At 42.3% G+C, this 26,703-nt stretch overlaps 1 protein-coding gene and 1 long non-coding RNA gene across 2 annotated transcripts in view; one reads left to right on the plus strand and one right to left on the minus strand.

Annotated features, from left to right (window-relative positions):
* ZCCHC24 (zinc finger CCHC-type containing 24) overlaps positions 1-15,707 on the minus strand; it is a 107,325-nt gene extending 91,618 nt beyond the window's left edge. Inside the window, exon 1 of the mRNA XM_063163894.1 lies at positions 15,415-15,707. Within this exon, the coding sequence (XP_063019964.1) occupies positions 15,415-15,654 (240 nt within the window). The 5' untranslated portion in view covers positions 15,655-15,707. The remainder of the gene's footprint in view (positions 1-15,414) is intronic.
* Positions 15,708-22,542: 6,835 nt separating this feature from the next.
* Positions 22,543-26,322, plus strand: LOC134422095 (uncharacterized). The gene is made up of 3 exons (XR_010028728.1): positions 22,543-22,700; positions 23,474-23,534; positions 26,236-26,322. It is a non-coding gene; the product is annotated as an uncharacterized LOC134422095 (long non-coding RNA).
* Positions 26,323-26,703: the final 381 nt, after the last annotated feature.

The following is a 26,703-nucleotide window of genomic DNA, read 5'->3' on the forward strand; positions in this document are numbered from 1 at the left end:
GTTTTGTACTTCACCTCAATAGGATCTTCACTCTCTCAATCTGCAAATCCAAATCAGTAGCTCCTAATTTGCTATTCAGTAGTTTTAGAACAGCAGGAAACCCATCAACACCTAAATAGGTATTCTCCCTAATGGAGATAAGAAGGATTAATTCACTTTAACCACTGAAGGTCCAAAAGAAACCTTAGTGGAGTTCAAAAGGAAAACTAAAACTCTTTTAAAAATTAACATAATGAATGACTGTAGAAATAGGACCAACTGTTGAGTGTCCTTTCCATCCTCACATGATGGGACACATTTCACATGGTGTTTCCACCCTAGGTCTGCAATGCTAAGCTCATGTAATTCTCCTGCCATCAGAGAATTACTGCTGGCTTATGGGAAAGTAGGTAAGAAGAGGTCCAATCTGTGACTCTGTGCTGTAATTTTACTGAATTCTAATATTTCGAAGGGGTCTTTATAGGTGTTTTCATGTGTTTATACATGTTATATATATTTTGAAGACATGCACTGAAATTGATTTAGAGTTTGTGAAATTAATCTGAACTTGAAATGAAGTTAATTTCAGAGATCTCAAACATTCAGGGTCCCTGCACAGTGAGTGTTTTCTGGGTGACAGCTGCATACAAAAAAAAAAATATTAAAGGTCTCGGCACAAATACCTAGGCACAAATTCAGGGATAGCCCCAGCTATCCCTGAATTCCATCCCTCCACAGATGGTGTACAGGAAAATTCAGCCTAGTAATCTGCTTCACCCACTTGCACTGTAGTCAAACACAACATGCTGAACTCCTCTGACTCCTCTTGCCAAGCTGAAGCTGGTGCACAGCATCAGGATCAGTTCAAGAGGTCCCAGAGTGGAATCTGATCTCACCTGGGACTTCACATATGCCCTGGGCTAAAACCTCCTGTGTAGCATTGTTCTGTGCTGTGCAAGATGATGTGGCTGAGAGGAGAATCAGCCACTTTGTTTCAGGGGTTAAAGCTACAGATTTTAAAAGGAAAAGGTATTTCAAAAATTAATAAAAAGCTTTTAGCTGCTTTAGCCATCAAGCAACCAAAGAGACCTCCAATGGTCACTGGAATTTAGTTCTAGGATTTATTGGATGCTATTGGAATGAGAAATTCTTGGCATCAGATTTTGAAAAGGAAGGGGAAGTGCTGTGAATGCCAAAATAGTATTAATTAAGGGTCTCCAAGAAGTTCTTGTCTCCCTAGGAGCCACTTTCTCTTACATACTCTTGGAAAAATATAAAATCCTTCTTTTTAAGAGATTCTCTTGCCAAGAGGTACTTAAAGTACTTCACCTGCATTACACCCATTAGTAGCTCTGCAAATTCCTTACTATCTGATTTTACAGAAGGGTGAAAGTATAAACACAGAACGTATGAAGTCACAAATTCTTTACCTATTGCTGAAATCTGGAATATCTTCTGGGGATGCAGAATAACTCCTGCCCATCAGGAGGTTGTTAGTTTTCCCCCCAGGGCCAACTCAGTAACAAACCAAAACATATCTGTCAGCTGCCTACAGTGGGCTTTGAATTGGACATATGGCATGCAGTGATGACTGTTTTCTTTCCTACACATCCTTTACACTGAGCTGTTGCCCTCATTGAAAGGGAGCAATTTGAAACCACAGCTGGGTATTTTGTAACTCACTCCTCCATCAACCCTTCCTGGCAAGTTTCAGGTCAATATTGAAAACAAGGTGCAGTTTGGCACCTTGGCAGCAAACCTTCACAAACTTTTATTTCAACTGAGGCAGCCAGAAGCTGTGCCGGAGGCTGGGATCCCATCAGACATGGGCTGCACTGACACTAAATCCTACCCCTAGCAGTCACCAAGGGTTCTGTGGCCAAAGAGTGGCACACTGCTCTAAAAGTGGCCACCTGGTTCAGCTGGCAGGGCACTTGTGCCGTGCATGCCACAGCTGGACACAGCAAAACATTCAGTGCACACACAGCACCGTGAAACACCTCCCTACAATCATCCTGAGGCCCAGTGGTAAAAAGGAAGAAACAAATATAACATCCCAGAACATGACAGTAAAGGAGAAGATGGACATTGCTGATGACACTGGCACTTTAAAGAATAATGCATTCCTTTGGAAAATGCCTAGATGATCCCAAGATGCAGCCCATCCCTCTGGGTATAGTCAGGCAAAGGATTCAGCAGTTCCTGCCAATCTGACCTGGAAAATGGCCTTAAATCTGTTTGACTCCAAGTCAATGTGAAAAACACATCAATCTGACACTTGAAAGTTGCTATAAAAAGCACCAGCACAAATGGTGCTACGTCCTGTTTCTAGCTCTGGAAATCTCTAGTTCTTCAGAAAGAGATGAGGAAATAAACCATTCCCAAAAGCCAAGTTATATAATAAGGGTGGTAATGGGAAAGTTCATCCCGGCCCCTGGAATCACATAGTGAAAGCTTAGGGCTTGTAACAAATGTGATGAAATGGTGATTGACTCCATTTTGTCATTGTAAAAGACAAAGGGTGAATGAATATTGCTGAGATACATAAAACAGTTTTGGTTTGCGTTTTTTTTTCTTTCTGGGGCACTCAATTGAGCAGAACAGGCAATTCAGCCCTTACTAAGTATTTGCACTGCTGCAAAGAGGATTTTTAAGAAGGGTTTTGAATAAAAACTTTGAGCTTCACACCAAAAGGAGATGTCCAGGGGGTGATTAGAGTGCCATGGAGAGTGTTGATGGCCTCAGACAGAAAACAGAGATGAAGAAACAAATGCATTCTGACTCACTCTGGTCTCAAGTGTATTAGTACTCAACTGGGAGGTGGCAGGGAGATTGCTCCTCTCATGAATTCCACCAAAAGCAATGACTTACTCTGTGTTCACAATGCAACACTAGCAAAGCCAGCCTATTTCTTTAAATGGTAGACAATAATACCTCTCAAATAGAGTCTCATTTTGAGTTGAACAGGCAAAAAGGCTTTGGCAGTGAAAGGGTTAGTGCTCTCAAGGCGCCTGAAAGACCACACTGCATGTCCTAATTACAAGGCTCATCAGCCCAGCTGCAATGAATTCAGGATTTCCTTATCTTGCCATACTGGGGGGATGGGGAACGTGGTGGTAAAACTTAGAAACAGCCTTGGTGGGAGGTTCGAGCTGATAATGTAAGTTTGTCTATTTGTTTGTTTTTTCCTTCCTATGAAACTTGTTGATTTAATTGAATATGAACCAAACTGAAGATCTTGTGTTTTCCAAAGGTAACCTCACTGCTGGGCAGGTCTTTAAACTGTATCTGTTGGTGGTGTTGGGAAGCGAATTTCCCTTGGTTATTTGTTTGCTCAGTGTTTCCAGTTAAGGGGCACATAACCTGTAGGGTTGCAGTGTGGTCCTTTGTGAAAGGCAGCTATTGTCTTTTAGGCTTCCTCACTCTGATTTCCAGTTGGGTAACATACATGAGTGACTCAGGAGTTCCAGTAGCTAATTCACCTCTAAGTTATTCCTCATTTCATGAATAATTGGCTAATGCTCCTGATTCCCTTGGCTGGGTCCCTGCCTTTCAGAAACATCTTTTGGGATTGATGTGTCAACAGGTAGAAAAAGAATCCCTGAAACCCTGGCTTTATCTCTTTAGTTTCTTTTTTAGCAATGGTATAATGTTGAGAAGAAAGACAACTTTGAATGTGAATATGCAATGAAATGTTGAAAGATAAATAAGAGGCAAGTCTTACATTCCAAATTTCCCTTTGGTATGTATAGCTACTGCTTTACCCATAAAAGTATGTTTTTTAAAGGTACTAGAAAGCACAGAGAGCACAACAGCCTCTCAATTATGACATTTATGCCTGAGCATCTACCAGACCAGCTGGTATTAATAAGCAATGGCAACTTGTTCATATGGGAATGGTATCTTCTTATTAGGCACGGACTGGAAAAGTAGAGGTATCTCTGGAAAAACCAGTTTCTGCCCCAAGTTCAGTTTGTGGTTGCTGGACCCTTAAGGCAGTGATAAAGCTGAACATATCCACATTACATAAAGCTAGAATGACTTGTGCTGGGGGCTGTATCTGGCCAGTGCATGCCTGATGCTCCAGAAGTTAGTGTGATATTTTGCTTATGGTTCTCTCTACAACTGTAGTAATTGCACATACTGAAGTGATGTCCTGTAGCACTCCAATGGTCCTACAATCTAGTCCAGCCATCAATGAAATAGCCTATATTTGAAAAGAAAAGAGCAAAGATTTTTTGAGGACTTATTTTTGCTGCTGACCTAATAAAGGTCATAAATAAAGCAGTCTTAATGGACAGAGTTAAGTTCAAATTGACAGATGCCATGGCTGCTTGAAGTTTGTAGGAAAAGGGAGTTGGATTGCCTTGTCATCAGTATGGAAAAAGTAAGGTTTTCATCCCCTGTAAATTGTAAATATTTTCCAGCCTGTAGGACAGTAACCAGACTAGCCATGCTACTCATTAGCCCTGCACTGAAATATCAAAAGGTGCTAAAGTTATCAGCTTGGATTTTCACTAAGATAAGAACTGAGTGGTCCCTGTGCTGTGTCATGGATTAAACAGTGGGATAGACAAGTCATTGCCCTCAGTTGTTACTTTCATGTTAGAGGAGAGGGAAATCTGAGCTACCCAAACAGTAATTCAGTGGCTTGAATGTGTAATATACAAAACTTAACCCAAGGGCCTATAGCTGGTTTATTTCCTAGTGCCCCAAGGCTTGTTTCTGATGTGGGCTTTATCCACTGGGCCATGCAGTAGGTGGGAAAGCACAACAGTTGCACCAGAAGACAACCATGTTTGGAGAAGAGCATTTCAAATCTGACTTCTCTGTGCTTCAGCTCTTCATAAGTGGTTAAAACAGTTCCCTGGTTTTGTCCCCAAAGAAAACATCCAATGCAGAATCACAGAATAGAATCATGGAATTGTTTAGACTGGAAAAGGCCTTTAAGATCATCATCAATGTTTATGGCCAACCTCAAAGCCTTCTGAAAACAGAGGGATTAAATGAAAATACTGTAATAAATTTAGTTGTATTAATTTGAGCCAGAAGAAATAGAGAAGTTTAATTACCAAGGCTGAACTGGAAAACCTCAAAAACTGCTCCTGTATGGCTTGTGTCTGCTTTAGCTCATCTGATAAATTGTATACTTTTACAAAAAAACAGCTTAAGAGTTTGTTCAGTAACATTTTATCATTGGAATACTGAAAGCCAAGCTCATCACTCAGTAAAGAAAATGTTTGCCTGGAGCAAGAAAAAAAAAGACTCAGGTTTCTGTTTTCCTCTGAAGTCAACTTTTGAGTCAGCTGTCAAAAAAATCTGGTCTTTGGCCTGACTTTTAGTAAAAAATCTGAATTACTCAAGTTCTCATATAAAACCACAGATAAATGCAGATTAGCCAAGAAACCTTAATGCATTCCCGGTTAGTTAGACTAGCCAAGTATACCTTAATTCATCTTTCTTCTGCAGGGGGTTTTAGACAAATACATGTTTATGTTAAACTGCTAACACTAATGTCTACTTCTAAATATTTTCAGATAGATGGCACTAGGCCTTTCCTTCTGCAGAAACAGTAACTTAAGGGGACAGCTACAAACACAGAGTGACCTGCCAGTGGTTGTGAAGAGTCATTGAAGGGCAATGAATCTTTAATCCAGCATACAGATCTCCCTAATCTAGTTATTCCAAATCTGACAGCTCAGCTGGCTGTGGCTTCTCAGGCTGCAATTGCTGAGACTCTGCAGAACAGCAAGGGGTGCAACCCCCTCCTCTGAGCAGGACTGGTGTGTCCCTTCAATCGCTGCAAGGCTGGGGAGCAACACACGCCACCACCTCGCCTTGCTTTAGATCTGCCAGGCTTTAACACTTGGATCCAAAGCTTTCAATGAGTTACTCAGGTCTTAAAAAAATCCTGCTCCCTCTGTGCTGTACAGTGGTAAAGTCATGCTGACAGTTCAGGAATTATTCAGTCACCATCTCCAGGCTTGCTGGAGCTCAGGCAGGCCTTTTGGCTTTCTGCTAGTAGTGTGATCCTCCTTATTTCAGCCTCAGGAATGGGTTTGCTGTGGATATCAGCGAGGACACTCATTTTCCACAATGTGCAGGGACCTCACAAAAGGCCTTGAAAGGCAGATGTGGGAGAGGACAGAGATTTGCTCTGGTCAGAGGTGCGCAGTCTTGAAGGAACTTTCTAAATCGTGCACCAATCCTTTTCATCTGCTGAATGCCCAACAACTGCCCACTTATGTAAAGAGAAGCTCTAACACATGAGCACTATATTAGGGACACCAGAGACCATTCACATTGCAAATTTGCTTTAATACATCCCCGCAGGAGCCCTGGATTCCCAGGCTGTCCCCTGCCTGCCCGAGCCAGGTCCCCCCTGGCCACCAACCTCCCTGACCTTTGGGGAGAGGCTGTGGGGAGGGTCCCTGGCAGGCCCCTCTGTCCCCCTGCCCAAAACCAAGTCCTTTTGCTCGAGACAGGGGTCTCTGGTGAGGCACAGGTCATGAAGGCTGTACAGCATGAAGTGAGGGCAGAAACGGATGGACATGTTTTGATCCCTGCACTTTCTGTTAACATCTCTGCTTCCTGCAGGAAATCTTGTCTCAATCTGACCTGCAGTCTGAAAAACAAGAGTCGAGTTTCCTCTCATTTGGTAGGTCTTTTGACACTCCAAACGCAAGAAAAATAACACCCGGAAATAGATATGTGCCTGTTCAAGGCACACTTAGGGAAGCATTCACCTCCTGTGCAGCTCTCGCATGATGAAAGGTTTTGCTAAGAAATGTCCATTTTGGGTTAAACAGAACTCTAAGTCTGAGACAGTTTTGTTTATATCATTTACATCCAGTAATGCCTTCTTGGCACAGAAAGCTCAGCGACGGCTGCCAAGGTTTGGAAGAGGCGAAGCTGAGGTCGCTGTCAGAGGTAGGAACAATACATCATCTGCCCAGAGCGGGCCCCTCTCAGGGCCTGGGCCCCAGCTCCTGCACTCATGGGAAGACAAAAACCTTTATTAAATTGAATATAGGGAGGAAAATAAATTATTTCTATTACTAGGTGACAGGCTGGAATTTCATTTGGTGACTCCAGCTTTTAGATAGTTTTATCTACGTTTAAAGTTACCTTCTTAATCAACTGTGATACAGCACAGCTTGAAGCGTGATCTCAGCAAGCAAACCTAAAACATCACAATCTGCTTCAGATAAATTATAAAATAACAACTGAGAAATCTGGTTTCAAAGTAGATTTGAGGGGTTTTTTTCTTCCCATGCTGTGACTGTTAGAGGAATTAATCTATTATTGTACTAATTTCAGTTTGCAATGTATGTTAGAGGAAGATGGTTATAGAAAAACACCTCTGTATTTCAAGGACCACTGATGCCCAAACTCTCTTAAAAACTCTTGCTAGTCCTCTATTTTCAGGATGCAGTGACTGTACAATAGATCCTCTGCTCTCCTTTCAACCACAAGTATCCATAGCCAAATGACTATTTACAAAATAGTTGCCTAGCAGGCTCCCTTAGTGTGAAGAAATATAGGCTGCAACTCCCCTGCAAAGATCTCTGAGATACCTGGAACTCCTAGAAGCAAGAGAAATCTGTGAGACCAAGCTGATGCCCCAAAGTGTTTGCTTGGTTGGCATTTAGCTGGATGAGATGCAAATACAGATTTCCAGGTACCCACAATCCTTCTATGTAAGGTATTGCACTTGTGTTCATTGAAAAGAGACACCAAATCCTGCCGCATGCATGGAGTAGGTGTGGGTGGTCAGTTAATACAGCAGGAATTTATCTCTGCTTTGCACATGAGCTCAAGTCCTGGATCATGAGGGCATTTGCTAATCTTCAAACTAAATTTGTCGAAACACAAAATGTATTTCTTAAGAAAGAGGTCTGGAAGACCAGGCAGCAGTTCTCCAATCAGCAGCAGTTGAAAGAGCTAAGAAAAAGGGTCTACATGAGGCTCCTTAAAACTCCTCTTAGTCCAAGTATTGGATTTGTTACTAGTTGCTTACACCAAAACATATGACAGAAATTAAGGGGCTAGGCTTGTGATATGTTAAAATGTAAAAGCCACCAAAACTCCCCACAGCTGTGCTGGCCTGGCTAGACAATGAGGGACAGGGAGAAAGGACTTGTAACCCTGCATTTATTCTGCTTTCCTCAAGTGAATCTGTCTATAATTTTAGATTCTACTTTTAGCAGATCACAAATGGTTTGCAATGGTTCTGAGAGTAAGAACCAACCTGCAGGAAAAACCAAGTGATCCAGGCTTTTACACTTAAGAAATACTGTCTGTCTGAATTAAGTCAGCATTACTGTAAGATTTAAATAGCTTTGTAAAATTTAACTAGTTGCTTTGATCTATTATAATTACTCTGGAACCCACACAGAAGCTAAGTAAACCATGAGGAAAAGACTTATACTCTCTCCATTTAATTTAGTAATTTCATTGTGGCTTTCTAAAAGAGGAAGAGCAATTCCAGAGTTAGCAAAACGGGCATCGGGCTGTTGGCAATTTTTCTGAAGAGGACAAACTGGGGAGAGGTATGGGTATTAATTGTTACACTTCATTAATCTGTTCAGAAAATGGAAGGTTATACCCAGTATCATTTTTTAGGTAGCATTTTTTGTGTATGCATCTAATTTGGGTAACAGGATACAGCTGCTTTTGTTCCTATGCAAATACATATTATCAGAATTGTATTATTTGGTTTTGTAATATCTGTGCTGCACTTTTTGACAAGTGCACTATGTCATTATTGTTCATGCTTCTTAAAGATGAGAAGATTCTCTGGTCTTAGATTTAAATTTCACTTAAATTGTGTTTCAAAGTCCTTTTATGGTGCACTTAAACCCTGATCTAGAAAACTCTCCTTGGCGTTAATCCTCACCAGTCATCTGTCAGTAAAATGCAATCTTTTCTTCTAGTTGTCAATTACCAAGTAGCAGGACCATCTCTACAAGTTCTATCTTGTACAAGTACACAAAATCTCCCAAATGTAACCAAAAAGGCCTGGCTGTGGGGGGAGAGTGGCATTGGGATAAAAGCAGTTTGCTACACCTCTTGGTAATCTAATTCATTCCATACACTTCATGAATTAATATATTACTTCAAGTCAGACTCAGTTGTCTGATTATTTGTGCAGTTCACTGGAGAAGGATCTTCCCTTTCTCTTCTGAATAACTGAGTCTGTGTCTCAGAGCAAAAGAGGAGTGGATGAAAAATCATTACCCAACACAGTTACATCACCCCTTTGTTTGGGTGCTTTGGCATGGAAGACACTGTAAACGCATAAAATAACTGTAAATGAAAGCTCTGTGTATAAAATATAATTGTAACAAGAATTCTACATCCTTTTGCCTCCAATTATAGGTTAGTGTGTTTTTCTTTTCTATAAACTGCCTGACAGGTTTTTTCCAAGATGTGAATGTATTTGTGAGGCAGAAAAAGCATGCCAGTGCCTCTCTCAATGAGGAATTTGCATATATACAAAATCCCAAGTGATTGAAAAGAATTGGCCATGATTTTCAGCTAATCCAGAATAAAAAATATAACTGTAAAAAGAAATATAACTATAATAATTTGATATTTCTTTATTTTATTTTTCTTTTCAAGCTATCAAAAAGAAATCAATAGTAAAGTAAAAAGTGCATATTCCTCTTCTTGAAGACCTGACTTACTTTCAGCAATTAATATTTTGGTTCTTGCCAGCTTTCCAAGTGTGGCTCTGATTGTGATGTGAAAGCAAGGAGCTGCAGATTACTATGGTGGATAGTACTTTCACTGCAAATGGAATAAAGCCCAGGTGTAAGTCATCTTTGAATTAGTTAAAGCTGGAGGTAGGGCAGGTGTGCTGCAGAGCTACAGCAGCACTTGCTGGGAGCAGGGGGAGTTTGTGGGCAAGGACACAACACAAGAGGCTCTGGCTGTTGGAGTAAATTCAAGACATTTTCTTCTTACTTCTGGGAACTTTCTGCTGTCCTTAGTCAGGTAAGGAAGCCAGAGTAAAAGCAACACACTTGTATTTAGAACACTTTCTTTGGTGAATCAAATTTGGCTCTTGTGCATTTCTTCCTGCAATCAAATTGCTACTAGGTAACTCAGCCTAAGTGTCAAGAGTAAGAGAATATCTGCTACATGCAGGACTGCCCACTTCCAAAAACACACACAAACAAAGCACTTGATCCTGGACAATAGAGAAGCCTAAAGCCACACCAAGGTGATACAAATGGAAGAGTGTAATTTGGATAATAATTTGAGTTTCACACTTTTTATACAAGATATAGATCTTATTTTCTGACTCCACTTCCTATAGTACACTCACATGTGGGGTTTTTATTTCCCTGGCAAACGTGGGTGTTTTCCAAAGGCTACAGAAGTAGCAAAGCAGGAGGCCATGGCTGCAGAGATAAGAACAGGGTGCAAAAGAGAATGCTCATAGACATAAACCCCTGAATTTTTGCATTTTAAAGCATATGTCCAATTGGAATTAGGAACAGAATAGTTATTAGCTCAAATACCTGCAATAGGATGTAAGATTTTGAGAGCAGTGTACAGGGGGCTGTGAAAGCTGCACTTTGTGTGCTGAGGCAGCACCATCAAAAGGGCTCTGGAGCTGGCTGTGTCAGGAGGACAGAGGCTGGTCCTGCCAAGATCTCCAAATGCATGTTGTCCTCTGATTAATGTAAGAGATTCAGCTCTGGAATCTCTTAGGAGGTCTGATGTGAGAATTGACATTTAACTTCCTGAAAAGCATTTTGGAATTACTTGTCTGGCACTTTAAGTAGCCACAAAATATTGGTAGTGTACAATCATCCTGAGGCAGAGAGCACCAGTTCCTGCAAGACAGGAATTGTTATGTTAGTGCCCTTTCAATAAAATTTGGGGAAGGTTAAGAGCACTCCAATGTACTTACACAAAGAATATTGAGAAAAAATTAAAATTAGGAAATAAATAGTAATCATTATTATTCAAGGACATATTCAGGTACCATAGACTGCTACTGTCAGTCTGTAGCTGAGAAAGCAAGAAGTCCTCACTTGAATGCCTAGCACATTAAGCACCTTGTGGATCAAAAGCATGCTGTGTGTTAGAACTACTAACAATGTTACACAAAATTAAACAAATTGGACACGTTTTGGAAGATATGGCAATTTCTGCTAACTTGCCTCTCTGTTGAGTCTGCCTTCAGACCGTACTGGTTGTGAGCAGCCTCTTAAAATGCATTTGGTTTTCCCTTTAAAATCTATTAATCATGGCTGTTCTCGAAGATACTGCACTTAATTCAGGGAACCAATGGCCTGATGTGGTATGGCAATCACTGTATTCTTCTGATACTAACAGAATGGAGATTTTTTAAAATCTTATCATTATCCTTCAAATTACTTCATCTAGGCCAAATAACAGATATTTCTTCGTCAAGTATCAGCCTAGTATGTAGCCCCCTAATTCTATGAAAGACAGACAGACAACAAGTTTGATAAAATACATTTTCTGTAAAACTGCCAATTCCCTTCCCTATGTTTTTGTTCTTCCAGTGTTTCATCAGTTTCTGTTGTTAGCTTGTGAATGTCACTATCTTCTTTGGGAAGTTACCTAATCTATCCCAGTGCTTTTAGACTTGCTTATTTCACAGGGATTTGAATGTTATTTTCCACAGCACTCTGTGAACTTTTTTTACCTCCATGCATTTTTCTTTCCAAACAAGTGATCCATACTTTACAGCAGCAAACTGAACTAGCTGGTGTGCTCTTATTTGCAGTTAGTTCCCCTCTTGCCTATAAGGACTGGATCTGGATTCTCCAATTCAGAAACATGGAAACGGTGATTATGTGCAGTTACTTGTGCTTAAATAAAACCTGTTTTAGATCCAGAAAGTGGCTGCCATAGAGGCTTCTAGAAGGAATTTTGCTCTTGAAAGACACAGAGTAGAGAAAAAAAATCAACTATTATGACAATTTCTAGTTACTGCTTGCTGTCTCTTCTCGACCAAAGACAGCATTGACCTGGTAGGATGCCTCCTGTCAGTGTAGAAAAATATCTTATGGGTCTCTTGACCCCTCACTCTAGGTTGTTCAGTTATAACCCTCAATGACAAAGCCACAGATACCTGGCTGTGTCTCACAGACATTAAATTCCCTGTAACCAGCCTCACAATAAAACCTGAAATACTTGGCTCTGATGGATGGTGTTATAATGAGGGTGGAACTCAGTTCCATGGCCAATTTATTGCATCTTAATGGTCTAACATGCTTTTATTTCATATCTAGGACAACAAATGCTGCCATAAAGTTTGGTTTAAAGCAGATCTGTTTTGCAAAACGAGTCTTGCATACAGAACAAAACACTCATTGTTTCTTTACTGTTTAAACCTTTATTATTGTTTTTTTTTTCTTGGTACAATGGGCTTTTATGCACCAAACAGCTGTGTTCATCATGTTTATTTAGAAGGCATCCATTGTAGTGGAAAAAGTCTGGAGGACAAAAATCTTGAAGTACAAGACTACTCTGTGGGTGCTGGCACTTTTATTTTTTTTCTGTCCTGTTCCTTTGGTCAGTATGCAAGTCACATACACAGGCAGTGCCATGCAGACTTGCAAACCCTGTATAATAGCAACTTTTCACAAGCGCTGTCTCTTATTCCAAGTGTTCTTCTCCAGAAAGTTTCAATTGCAAGGCAACATACAGGACACACAACTATTTTACACCCTATGATCCTATCATTTTTCAATCTGTTGCTATTTTGGACCCTCATTAGGTCACTTTCCAAATATTGTGTACAGCTATGTGTCAATCATTGTCACAGCTCGGCTCCAGGCTAAGCCAACCCAGGACAAAACCGTGAGGAGAAAAAAATGCCAACCAAAGCAAGCACTGTGTAGAAAACAGTCAACAGTTTGACTGTGGAAAGCTATGTGTTGTTCCAAAGATAGCATAAGCCCACTTGCTGCAGAAACAGCATACAGTACTAATGCTCTCCAAAATAATTTTATGTGGTTGAAATGTGTAGTGCATACCCAATGGCATCTGCAAATAAACAGATGTTAGAATCTCAAGAATTAGGAGCATGACATCGTCGGAAACTCTTGGGTGACTCCTGCCAAAAAGCAGCCTAGTTTCCCGTTTCTGGAAAGAACAAGAGCATCTAACATATTGGCAGAACTTCTTTTGAGCAACAGTATCTCTAGCACCTTCTAAAGCCTTGAATGAAAGCTGCTGTATAAGCAGGCAGTGCTAGCCTGGGAAATTAGAGGGTTCCATACTTCCAGCAGGGCAGAAGCATTCCCATGCCAGAGGAGATAGCTCTGTTCCTTTCCCTCTTTTCAGGTTACCATGTCTTAAGACAAAGTTCAGGTGAATACTGGAAACACAGAAGTGTCTCCATCACCCACATAGTCAATGCTGTCATCACAGGCTGGAACATGAATGGCAACAAACTAACACGCTTTATCTTTTAAAAATAATAAAACAGCTGCATAGCTGTTTTAGAAATGGCTTCTTATTTTCTGAATGGTGAATGCTCTTGTCTTTCTACAGAGCTGGAATTCTCAGTTCCTCTCATGTGCCTCAGGAAACTGTAATGAGGTTAAAAAGAGCAGAATAAAGTTGCAGCTTGTGGATGATAGGAATCCACACAGAAGGTGACTTCTGGGATCTGAAAACAGCACAGCTGGGGGGAGGCTGCACAGGGACTGACTGTTTGGAGCTGGGGCAGAGACAGGGGCCTGAGGAAGGCCTGGCATAGCAGGCAAATTATTTTCCAGAAGAAAGGTTAGGGGGGAAAATGGAAAAAACTATGAGCCAAGTGGAAAGGGAGTGTGACAAAATAATTAGCCCCTACTTGCACAGAGTATAGTAGAAGCCGAAAATTAACTTGGGGATCTGTCAGGAAGAGAAAACTGTTTCTCAGAGACTGTTTCAAAGACTTCCTGAATGCAGACTCCATTTCCTTTTTCTGCCAAAAAATAAAGGATCTGCTGTGAGCAGAATGTATCCTAACTTCAACAGACACGGGCCTGAAGAGAGTCCCAATCTGGAATCCATGCTGGCCGAACTCCTGGAGCCTTGCTGCTACCTGGGTACCATAAAGCTCGAAAGCCAAGCAGGAAGGGGTCAAATCTACAATTTGTCATCAACAGGTAGGTAGCTAATAGTTTAAATTGCACTGCCTGCCAATCTTTTTGTAAAATCAACGTGCTTATTAGGTATATATGTTGTTGAATTGCCCATGTCATGTCATGCTTAATAAGACTTAATCAGGTTGAATGGGTTCCGAGCCACTTACTCTCAAAAATAGTATCTATTTTGAGATTGGATGTGCTTTGTTAAATTCTTAAAGAAGAAAGAGTTTCTAATTAAAGGAAAACGTGTCTATGTAACTCTGGCTCTCAGCTGTTAGCAGCTCTATTATGAGCGCACTTGGGGAATTTGATTTAGTTTTAATTAATAACTCCAAAACTTTTCTGACAGAACAGAAGAGTGTACTTTGATTGAGAATACATTTTAAGTCGATGTTTAACATAAAAAGGTGCTGGAAATGTCGTTCTGTGGGAAGTGCCAGAGCAGGTTGGGTGTATAGTCCATCTGACCATATGAAACAAAGATGCTGTTGAATGCCTCCGGCAAACTCCCACAGTAGGGTGCCAAAGTGTAGCTGGGTCTTTTCTGGAGAGGCTGGAGCTGTGGTGTGCGAGGTGCCACCTTGCAGTGTCTCCACACATGTGAAACCCCTCCAATGCAGAAGTGCTTGACCTCAACAACTTCCTGTGACAGGGAGTTCCACAGCGAATTGTCTTTGCATATCCCAGTTTTTTAGCTTCCTTCGTTTTGGTTACATTTAGTCTTGTTTTGCGTTACAAAACGTGCACAAAACTTTTTTGCTGTTTTTGTCACGTTCCTGTTTATATTTCTTCCTTTCCAATAGTGCCTGCCTTTGATCTCTCATAAGCCATATGTATCAAGTTTTTAAAGTAACGCTTTAGGAAAAAAAAAAAAAAAAAAAACAAACTAAAAGGGGGGGTGGCGGCAGCGGTGGTATTTTTGCACGTTATGACGGATGTAGCACTTTTTGCGTGTCCTGCCCCCCGTCCCTCCGGCTGCGCACGGGAAATCCGTGTAACCATTGACCAGACTGTCAACACGGGCGCCCCGCGCCGCTGGCGGGCGGCGGGAGGAGGCGGCGGCCGCGCCAATGCCGCGGCGGCGGCGCCTGGCCCCGGCCCGTTAGCGGGACGGGCAGCGAGGGAGCGCCGGGCGGGAAGGGGCCGGGAGGACAGGGAGCGTGCGCGGGTGGCCGAGCCGCCCCGGCGAGCGCGGCGGGGAGCGGGGCTGCGGGCCCGGGGAAGGGGCAGGAGGCTGCCGAGGCATCATGGCGGTTGTGGCCCGGGGGGGCCGGGGGCTCCGCGCCGGGCGGCGCGGCGGACTCACCTCGCTCCGCTGGAGCTGGAAGAAGCTGTTGAGATAGCTGGAGCTGAGTGAGGAGCCCAGCTCCGGCGTGCTCTTGGTGTAGCCGAGGTCGGGGTGCTGGGACGAGGAGGGCTCGGGTCTGAAGGCATCGAAGGCGCTGGCCTGGTGCGTGTCTTGCAGCGAGAGATAGACCCAGTTGAGGAGCTGGGCGGGCTGGTACACGGGCGCGGCGCTGGTGTCGATGGTTGACAACAAGCTCATCTTTCCCCCGGCTCCGCCGGCGCGGCTGGCCCCGCGGTGCCGGTCCCCCTCCCCGCGCTCCGGCAGTGCCGCTCTCCCGTCCCTGCCCGGGGCGCTTCCTCCTGGCCGCCCGGAGGAGAGGACGGGCCGGGGGCTCGCTGCCGCGCCCCGCGCCGCTCTCGCTCCCCTAAGGCCGGCGGCGCCCGCGCAGCCCCAGCGCTCCGCGCAGCACGGGCATCGCTGCTGCCGCCCGCGGGCTCCGCAGGAAACTTTGTGCGCGCTCCGTCCCGCCCGCCCGGCCGGTGCCTGCCCCGCTATCTGTCTTTATTCCCAGTCCCGCAGGCAGCGGCGGGGAGGGGCTGCCGGCGCTCCGGCGGCGGCGCCGCGCCCCCATAGGCCTCCCGGCCGCCGCGGGGGTGCAGGGGCGTCCCGGCGCCGCTCCGCCCCCGCCCGAGCGCGGCCGGAGGAGCGTGTGCGGCCGCGGCTGTGCCCGCACCACCGGCCCCTGCCCGCACCACCGGCCCCTGCCCGCACCACCGGCCCCTGCCCGCCGCCGTCCCACCGGCTCCCTCGCTCGCTCCCCGGCCTTCCTTCTCCTCCTTCCTGAAGATTTTTACGCCAAACACGCGCAAAGCCTTCCCGAGGGCTCCTCGCTGGGCCCTTTTGGGCTTGTTTTTAACTCGACAACTTTCGCTCGGCTCTTGTCAGCCCGCCCGCTCTTTTTATTCTCATTTCTGTTTCTTGCTGGTGCTGGGAGTTCATTGCAATCTGAGGTTCCTTCTCGTTAAATCTCTGTCAGAGCTTCAGGTTTGCGAAGCGCTGCGCGGCCGCTGAGGTTGTGCCAAGCCGTGCAGAGTTGGGTTTTCCAAATAAGGCAGGCGAGCGGCGCGATGTTCCCTTTGAAATCCATCTAGGTAGCCCTGGCGTGGGCTCGGGGGAGCCTGGCTCTGGTGGGATACCCGGGAGTTAAAGCTCACTAGGCCTTTTAAGGAGTCGGTAGCACAAAAGAGGATGATGAATGATTCCTGCTTTAGGAAGGAGCCTGAGTGGGTAAGCTGGTAATTACAGTTCATAAACTCTTCGCTGCTGCCCTCCCTGCGATGAGTGGAGCAGGGCAGCTATTTCTTGCTTTGGTACAAACACCGTAGTAATCAAACTAGGAGTTTTCAAAGGAGCTCCCAGGAGGTAACTTAAAAACTTGATCGTAGCTCTTTGTGCTCTTTGCCGAGTGACAAAAGGGTAGAAATTAATGTGTCTTCCCAATATGGTTTTGGGGGGGGGGGGGGGGGGGGGGGGGAGCCTTCTTTACTTAGATAACAGAAAAAAAAATCTGACCTTTGAAACATCAAAGTTGGTATCTTGGTTTGCTGTAATAAGCCATATGTCTCTGCCAAGATAGGAGAAAAGTCACTCTTCTGAAAAGGCCTGGTTACAAGCAACAGAAAATGAGGGTCAGTGTACACACAGTAGAAAAAGCTGTTCAGTTGTCAGCTGCAAACACCAAAGATGGATGCATTCAACTTTTGAGAGCTGCTAGATAGGGCAGCAGAGCTATCTGTCTGCAGGAATTTAAATGCAGGTGAAGATTCTTACTTTCCACAACTGCAAGGTCAAGCTTAGAACAGCTGAATCGAGCTGAATTCCTTTAGAGAGGCTACTTTATTTTTTTTTCTTTTCTTTTCTTTGGGCTTTCTTAATTTTTTTTAGTAACCAAGTCCTTGCAGCACAAATGGAGTTCACTCTTTTGTACACTCTATTAGAAGCCCTTTGAGGCACATTTAAATGTGTGTGCATCAGCATGACAAGGAACAAACTTCTACCAGTGTAAAGGGTCTTTATACTCTGTCCACAATGGAGATCATAACAGAAGAATTCAGTCAAATTGCATCCCATACTCAAACAGTTCCATAGTGTTTTAAACAAGGAAAATATGGATGAGGCTTAGTGACTTAAATTGTGGAGGAGGATTTTCCATGATTTGCTGGTAAATGAAGAAAAACCCCAAGAAACAGATATCACATCTGAGGAACTTGCCTTTCTGGCAGATGGTATTTAAAAAGTCAGGATATGGTAGGAAGTCCAGAAGGGGGAACTAGGCTGAAGCTGCTTGTTTTGTTGTTGTGGACTTGTTTGGATTTTTTTTTGTAAGCATGCTAATTCCTTCCTTAAAGACAATTTCTATTCTTATCGCTTCCCTCTTTTACTTGCTAAGTTAAATACATGTATTTGTATTTTGCAGCTCCACTATGCACTCTGTTTAGTAAGATGCTGTGAAGGAAATAGGAATTCTGAACAGGCAGAAAAGATAACAAAAAAGGGTTCTTGTAGCAATAGAGGTCAAAAGCAGAGGTCAAAATAAAAAGTGGTCAAGGTGGTGCAATGTTTTGGATGAAGAATTTTTGTTCTATTTTGATACTTTTTCTCCTAAATTGAATATGGCTCTTATTGTAGGTGGTTGGATTGCTTTAGTTAGACAACACAGTAGAGATTGCTGTGGGACAGGGGAAGGTGGAGTTAGGGTGCATTTATTGCAGCAGCTGCATTCGTGAATGCAGCAACCGCTTGTGATGTGAGGGGCACCATGTGCTCCACCAGGTGCATTTGAACACCCAGAGCTTTTGGCTGTCCCTGCCCCTTGGCAGCAGCCCTGGTGGCTTCTAGTAACCATGCAGAGGAATGAGTAAATTGAATAGATCCTTTGTTTGGCATATCAGGGAAGGGAAAGGCTGCAAGTGCATGCATTATGAGGAGCCTAGCTGAAAAGCACCCACTCTGAGGTTCAGTTGTCATCCTGGTCTCCTGTGCAATTTCTTCTGGAACAGTTTCAGGCAGTTCCTTCTCATTTCTGTATTTAATACTGCTCTTAGCTTAGCAAAATGCTGCTGCCACCTTGTTACAGTCCACTTAGGTTCATGATAGCAATTTTTTCATTGGGAGGCCACTCTTCACCTCTGGGAGTTGTAGATGAGTGAGGAGAAGATGGATACAAATGGTCTGTTTAGCAGAGACATGACAGTGCAGAAAAAAGTGCTAAGGTCAATTGCATCTATTCTTCTCAAATACTTGAGACAAAAGTGCCCAATAAGGTAGTGAGATGGCTTTGAAATATCATCTAGATATGCACAATATCTTCCTATTGATTATTTTGGAATGGAGTATAAGTGACATTAACTACATGGATTTTACATCAGCCTTAGGTTGCCAAAACATCTATGAATCCTCTTGGTTTTATTTGAGTACTGCTAATGAAATAAAAAATAACTGGAACTTTAACATCAAACGTTGGATAAATGGAATAGCTTAAGTGACTTGGAAAATAGAAGCCTTGAAACAAGGCAAAGGCAAACACAGGGACAGGATTCAGCTGCTTCAGTCCTATTGTTTAAGTGATCATGTATTTATCATGTATTTATCCAAAATCTCCTTATAACTGCTCACTCAGCCTGTCCCCTTAGTGATCTGGGCATCTTGTGGCTGCACCCTTCCCACAACATCTTTGCAAGAGTAAGGAACATGATTTTCCACTTCTGGCCAGGACTTGTTTCATAGTCTAATGTATTTATGTTCTTGCTTGCAATGTTCATACCTTTAGATGATGTCAGCCTTTAAACGATATATGTGATTTAATTTTCTTTTAAAGAAAATGTTTATGCTCCTCCATATTTTAAAAATGCATGTGCCCTACTACAGATATCCTGTATTCTTGTGCTTTTAAATTTGTCTTGGTCTGAATTGCTGTTTTAGTCATCTCCCACATTAGATGGGGCTCCAGTAGGAAAATAGAGCAAATATCCAAAACTGCCAGTAAGACTAGAGAACATGGGTAACTTGAGCCCACTGTATTCTCTGGTTTCTGTAATCAGGATATACATAATGCAATAGGCTGTTCATCTGCAGTGTAGCTGAAATATTCCAAACAAATGTTTTTCATCTGCTGCAGCAGAGATTCTTATCTTATTATGAAATAATTTTGCTATGCGGTGGAAACTGTGTGAGCCCTCCTCGAATTATGAGAAGGCAGTTCAGCAGAGTTGTAAACTGAAAGCACATCTGCATGTGGCATTTGTGAGTTATGGATGTTAAAACCACTTGTGTTTGCTGGGTAGGTACAACAGTTCCACTGCCAGCAATGAAATGTAGCATTAACCAAAGTCAGTCAGAGTGAGTCTGGGAAATGCTTGTGCTTGGGTATGGAACTCCATGGATTTTTGCACCTATCTAAAGGATCAGCTGCAACCCAGTGCTTAAGTACAAAAGTAAAAATTCCTGTTTTCTTCCTCCTATAGTTTTGACATAGAAAATCCTGGAATTATATGGGTATAAGGTATAGTTCATCCATATGTAGAATGTTAGTAAATATATACCATATGCAGTAACAATGCTGTGGATAGTGTGTGAAGCACAATTCCTGCAAGGCTGTCTCAAGCCACCAAGTAGGTAATTGGTGTAACAGATCCTCTTGGAGCACACAGATCCTGCACCTGGCCAGTTTGTGGTTTCCAGGCCTGGGGCCTCCTTGCTTGCTCTCTGTTAAGATGTCAGTGCATTGCTGAGTAATTGCATGAAATAAGCCCTGGATCTGAGTAGCTGTGTGAGAAATAGTGGTTGATCTTTCTGTATTGTTTTACAGAGCTTCCTGTACCTTCTTCAGCTGCAGCACAGTCATCTGAATTGTTCCATTATTTCAGTTTTGAAAGGCAGTATCTCCTTGTTTCTAGTACTGATCTAAAAGTTCAGCATCCATGTCCAAAACAGTAGCTGAGGTATCTTGTTCCTTCTCCTCAGCCCAGCCTAACCCCTTTGACTTGCTTGACCCAGGAATCCAAGAGAGGGATTCCAAGGAAAAGAGCAGAGGAAATGAGAAGAGCAGTAGCAGTTAGGGAGAAGTGGGTGCAGGGGAGCCCATCTGCCTTACCTGAAGTGTCTGCATTGGAACAGCTGCTGACGGTTGCTTCTGCAGGCAAGTGGGGAGGCCCAGGGATTTTGTGTCACCTGGGGATCCCTCTAATCTGCTTTATGCTGTAGGAGACCCCTTACTGAGGGTTAAATGGCCTCAGTGCTTTGTAACTGGTTCCCAGCTGAAGAATAAGTTAGGTGCTGTTTACGGAGCCCCTTAAAGACCTTGGTGTTAAAGAGGGCAATAAAAATCCTCAAGCAAATACCCAAGGAGGGAAAGGAGGATTCTTTACTTGATCCTTTTGGCAATGCATGAAGGGTTTGATTTGCATTTTTCTATGTGTCCCTTTACTTTATACAGTATCTCTGCCCATCTACTTCTCTCACCAGTTCCATGGCACTGCAAGCTCCAGGAGACAGAGATAGTGCCTAATTGTTTGCTACTTCTCTGCTTTTCCCTAAGAGCTGCACCAGATCTTTTTCTTACACCCTGCTTGCTGAGGCAGGACAAGGCTTTGAGTTAGAGCAACTGCAGGAGACAAAAAAGAATGCCAGAGATAAAGGTACATGTAATGGTGATTGGTGGATGGTACTGGTCATAGTGGTAAATAGGAGATGAAAATGACAAGAGGGAACTGCTGGGAGCTGCAAACAGAGTGGCTGTGCTGGGATGGGAAGCTGGGATTGTATCTACAATTATCTTTTGATTAATGGATTGTTTGACTGCTTTTTGGGATTGTCCTGAAGTCAGATGGGGTCTGGAAGCAGTATTTTATTCATGGTATGGCAATCTGCTGGCACCCCAGCCATCACAGAGCATACTGCTACTCCCTGTGTCAGTGCTGCACTCTCACTAATTTCTTCTTAACGCTTTCTTTACATACCCAGTATTGTCAGTGGGTTTCCTTTTTCTGTTTTATCCCCACTTTCTGTTAGTCTGGATAGCAGAATGATTTATTTGTTCATGAGTGTAAATATTTATCCATGCTGAGCTGCCATGTTAATTCTAGAGCAGGCTAGAATTAGTTGCCAATCTTAATTGGCACTAACCCTGTTGCAGCGAAGTTTGTTTCCTAGGTACTTTGAGTCAGCACAATGTTTATATCAGACTTGAAAGCTCTCCAAGCAGGTTTCGGGCAATCCTTCAAATAAAAGGAATGAACTGCAGATGACTGAAGACACAAGGGTTTTTTCTGAAACTTGGACCTCTGTCCCACACAAGGGCTCAGTTCTTGCCTCAGCACACCTCACACACCCACAGAGTTTGCCAGGGCCATTTGCTTTTGGGCTGGCTGGGGCAGCCAGTGGAGTGGCAGTAAGTACTGATGCTTTCACAGCTCTGTGCAGGAAGAGGCTCTTCCCTGCTACTGTCCCACCAAGGGCCTGAAACCATCAGCTTCTATAACACAAATGTGCTGTACAGGTTTTGGATTAGGTTTATTACATCAGTCCTGGTATATGGTTTAATGAGAACAGTGATATTGGTGCAGACAAATATGGACTAAATTCTAGTTAGAGAACCCTTTCCATATATATACGCATCTGTCAATCATAGATTAAAGTCACAGTGATATTGCATAAGTTAGCACTGCTAATGGAACCCCAGAACTACTTCAAAACATTAAAATCTGTCCTCTTCCTTTTTAATCCAGGGTTGTTTTTCACCTCAATTAATACAATTGACAGACATCATTCGATCTCACATGTATGTCTTGTTTAGTAGAAGCACTACATTCCAGTCACTCATCAAGAAAAAGGAAATACTCACAAGGAAAAAAGTGCTCTTTTGAAGCCTGTGTAAAAACAATTCTTGGTATAAAACTGCTTGTCTCTACTCAAGTCCCTATTCATGTTAGTCCAGTTTAATTCAACTGAAGGCAAAACAGGAATTTCTAGCAAGACATTTTCTTTGTTTCTTCAATGCAATCCTGAATAAGAAATATTCAGTTATAGTGAAGATTACAGTAAATAAATGAACCAGAAGGGTAAAGGCACTCATACCTTAGGGAAAAGTATACCACTCTTCTTGGTGTAAAACTGGAATATTTTGAATTCTTATGGTAATTTTTCTTGCCTGCTAACCTGAAACTTTATTTTTACTCTCTATGTTGGCCTAAACACTACTGCAGACCCTTACAATGAACCTCTTAAGCTAAGACTGGTGCCAGCCCGTGAGTACTGACCTGACCCTGCCCAATGCAGTGAGACAAGGAACTTCTCCTCTAAAGGGCTGAACAAGCCTACCAGTGTCTCTATCTGAAACACAACTGTTAATTTGGAAGTGTTAACATGTACCACCTGGTCCTGTGAGGATGGGATTAGCCAAGGGTATCATTAACACTAATAACTCGTTGAATGAAAGATAAAAATGAAAGCTGAGGAAGTCTGCAAGGGTATAATTGCTCCAAAATTAACTTTCCAATATTTCTACCTAATGGAATGTCATATTTGCTCAGAAATGTAGACAGCCAATGAACAGATAGTATGTTTATTGATTAACAAGTGAAAAAAGCTTATTTTCCCACCTTTAATATTGATTGCACCTTGTTTGCTTCCACTTGTCTCAGCCCAAGCTGCAGGCCAGGGCCAGCTACAGAGTGTGTATGTGACTGTGTAGCTACAGAAACACCTTCTCCAGCTGATGTGTGTGTGTCCACCTCACTGTTTCTGCCACAGCATCCCTGTCCCTGAGTCAAAAACATTCATCCCAATCAGCACTGTCAGAGACATTCCTTACAAGTGTCACAAGTGAATTGCTAGGTGAATAAGGACATGAAGGAATGGGTGGATGTCCCAGTGGAATCTTAGTTCTCACCTTACAAACCATAGCAAAAGGTCTTGCACTTTTTTACCCTGGGAAATATAAAAGCTAAGTATAGAAAATCATAGTTTAACTCTTTTCTTGATGATTTACTCCAATGCTGGTTGCCTTTCATGCCTTCAGGTGAAACATCTTTCAGGAGAGGTGCTCCAGCTCAATTGCACAAACACCAGTGCTGTCAAAGGTACTCTGTGTTCCTGCCATTGCCAAATTTCAGCTTTGTCAATAGCACAGTTATGTGTTGCATTCACAATTGTTTTTTCTATCTCTAAATATTTTAATTAAAAAATGCTACAATAAAATTATATTCAACAAGAACGTATCCAGTTCTCTAGCAAAATGGGACACTACTTGAGCAAACTTACCTGATTTTGTTACATTGTTTCTGAGTTAGTGACATTTCTACTAAAATGTTATGTTACTTGATAATATTTTCACTGAAAAAACCTAAATTAAAATCATCCGTTGAGTCTGTGGGTCCCCAAACCAGCTATGTTTTCCGAAAAACAAAAAAAAAAGGTTGAAATTTTAGCTAGTAATTATGCATTTATTTTACATATGTGGAATATGCAGTTTGTTTTCTGTCACTTCTAGTGGTGCAGATGAAATTATTGAACATATGAAATTGTTGAACCATTTTTCTGACAGTCTGGCTTGTTTTTGCTTAGTTGGACATCAAGGACAATGACAGTGAGTAGGAGTTCAGCTGCTAGTCTGTGTTCATCTTTGCTGTCTTGGGTTCGGAGGAAAGGAGAATTCATTTAAAAAACCCTTTAAATGTTAGAAATGGGTTATTGTCTACCATTTTAAGAAATAGAACACTGTCATGTACAGATTACTTCCAAAGGAACAGATGCAAATTGGTTTCTATGGTCTGAAAGTTGGGGTGCAGGGTATTGCCCCTCATTAATGACAACCAGAGGGGTCCAGAGCACAACTGAAGGCTCTGCAGAAAACAGTTCATGTTCTGCTTTACCACTGGTGTAATGTTATATGTGCTTGTCATTTTGCCTCTGTGTGTTTTGACTGTATCTATATCAAAATACAGCAAAATGGGGATGACAAATAGTAACATCCCCAAGGAGGCACAGCACAAGAAAGGATCATGCTTTTCAGCTGTTTCTTTCTAGGTCATGAATGACTTGCATGAAGATGTTGGTATCCTGCATCTGTTTCCCTATTTTGTCAGATGTTTTGAGGTGAGATAAGAGGATTCATGCAGCTAGGAAAAAAAACCCCACAACCACTTATCTGTATTGTGGTTTTTATTGTGTTAGCAGAAAAATATCAGGCATCCCTTGGCAAACTGAGTGTTACCAAAATGTTTCACTTGTCTTAAGCTTACCTAATTTTAGTAGAGAATTCAACAATATATTAGAAATAAAATCCTTTATTTATTTTAAAACTTTCTCCTTGATGAACTGAAAATATGACTGTGCTGCAATTATTGCCAAAATTATGATTCTCTTTAAAAAGTCTTTTGAGAAGAACTGACAGTGACAACTAATATCCCCAGTAAAATGTTGTGGTTTGGCTTTGATTTGTGGTTAACTGTGGCTGGGGTGTCAGCTGGAGTAGCAATTTGCAGAAGTACTTCCAAAATCATAATTAATTTTCAGCTGTAGTTGGACAGTTTGAACAGGGTTCAGATTTGGTTCTATTCTCTGTTTTAAAATACCTTTATCTTGTACTGTTTGTACACTTCAAATATTCTCTTTTTCCTTCCGCCATTATAGCAAAGTGATTGTAATTGTTTCATAAAGAATGGCTCTAGAAGACCAATAAATAAATAGTTCATGCTATACCCCATAAAGATCTGCTTTCTGGATGGCTTGATGGCTGTATGGTAGCAGAGGACTTGGGTTACATTGAGACATTTTTAAATTAACACTCACACTTTAACATGAATAATTGCTTTTCCTCATAATAGCAGCCAGTCTGCAAGGACCAATAAATTCCACTGAGTTACCAGAGACAGAGCTTAGTCTCCTTGGGTTCTAGAATGCATTTTTAATTGGACTACTATGGCTCTGTGGTACTTGCATATTCCATTGAAAGCTTGAAAACCACTCAGTTAGAACTCCAGAGAAATTGAAAGAGTAATATATCCTGCCCAGGTGCCTTAAATTTTTGGCTTCTGGTAATTCTTAAAGTTTGGGAGAAAAGCCTTATTCTTTTCAATCTGCTTCTCTAATCATTCACTTCTTACTGAGTTATTCTTCATCATTGAATTCTCTGTTCCTTTTCTTGGTCTGTAATAGTTTGGGTGCTTATTGTTTTGAATGTCTGTTTGGAGAAGTACCAGTCCAGCCCAAGGGGTGGATGGCAAATAGGATTATATCTGTGTTAGTGATTTAGTTCTTTATAAAAGGCTCAATGGATCTGGTATCCCCATCCTACACATTTTTGTGGTTCCTTCTCCCTAAGGCGAATGATAGTCTTGCCATCTAGACCAGCAGTCAGAGCACAGATTTATTTAGCACATGCTATGGATGCTCTGAGATGTGAATAAAAACAAGTGAGAACAGTCCCAACTATATTTAAGATGGGAACTGCTCCTGGTCTGGATTAAAGCATTGGCATAATGTTCTCTAGGTGAGCCTACCTGAGACCAGAACATGAACTCCACTGCTCCTCTGCCTTTCCTCCTTGCCCTTAAGAGAGATGAAGTGTATTTCTGTTACTTCTGTGCTGATCCTGGGGCTAAATGCAAATTTCTGCCTTTCCCCTTCCCATCCATTCAGGATGTATTATGGTAGTTCTCCACCTCGTGTGGGTTTTTGTTGTTGTTGCTGGGTTTCTTTGTTTTGGCTCTTTGTTTGATGGGGTTTGTTTGTTTCTGAGGGTTTTGTTTGGGTTTTTTTTTTGTTGATTTCCTCACCCAGTTATACAGCTTTTTATGCTTTCTCTTCTGTGGAGGCATGAAAGACAGCTCTCAACCAAGCATTTTTGTTAGCAAGGGTTTCAAAACGGTAAGATGACCCCCCTCTGTGTTTTTGAAGAGCACAGAATATTGCATGAAAGCTTGCCATACTGACATTTCTGGAATCACAAAATGTTTTCATGCTGTGATACCTTGAATAGTTTGTCTTTACTTGTGCTTTTTTTATGTTTCTCTCATTATGGAGGCTATTTGTCCTTTCTCTGAGGCTTAGTGGTCCAATGCAATACTGATGTTTACTTATTTGCTTGGAATGGAATCAAAAGTATGTATTATTTGTCACAGGACACTAAACACCCATTAAGTCAGGATTTTATCAGTGGTGTGAGACAAGTTTCAGCCACCAAGGGAAAAAGAAAATGGCCTTGTATAATTATTTTCACGCTCTAAAATATTTTTCTTCAGTGACCTT

Source organism: Melospiza melodia, chromosome 9 (genome assembly GCF_035770615.1).
Source record: "Melospiza melodia melodia isolate bMelMel2 chromosome 9, bMelMel2.pri, whole genome shotgun sequence".
NCBI lineage: Eukaryota > Metazoa > Chordata > Aves > Passeriformes > Passerellidae > Melospiza > Melospiza melodia.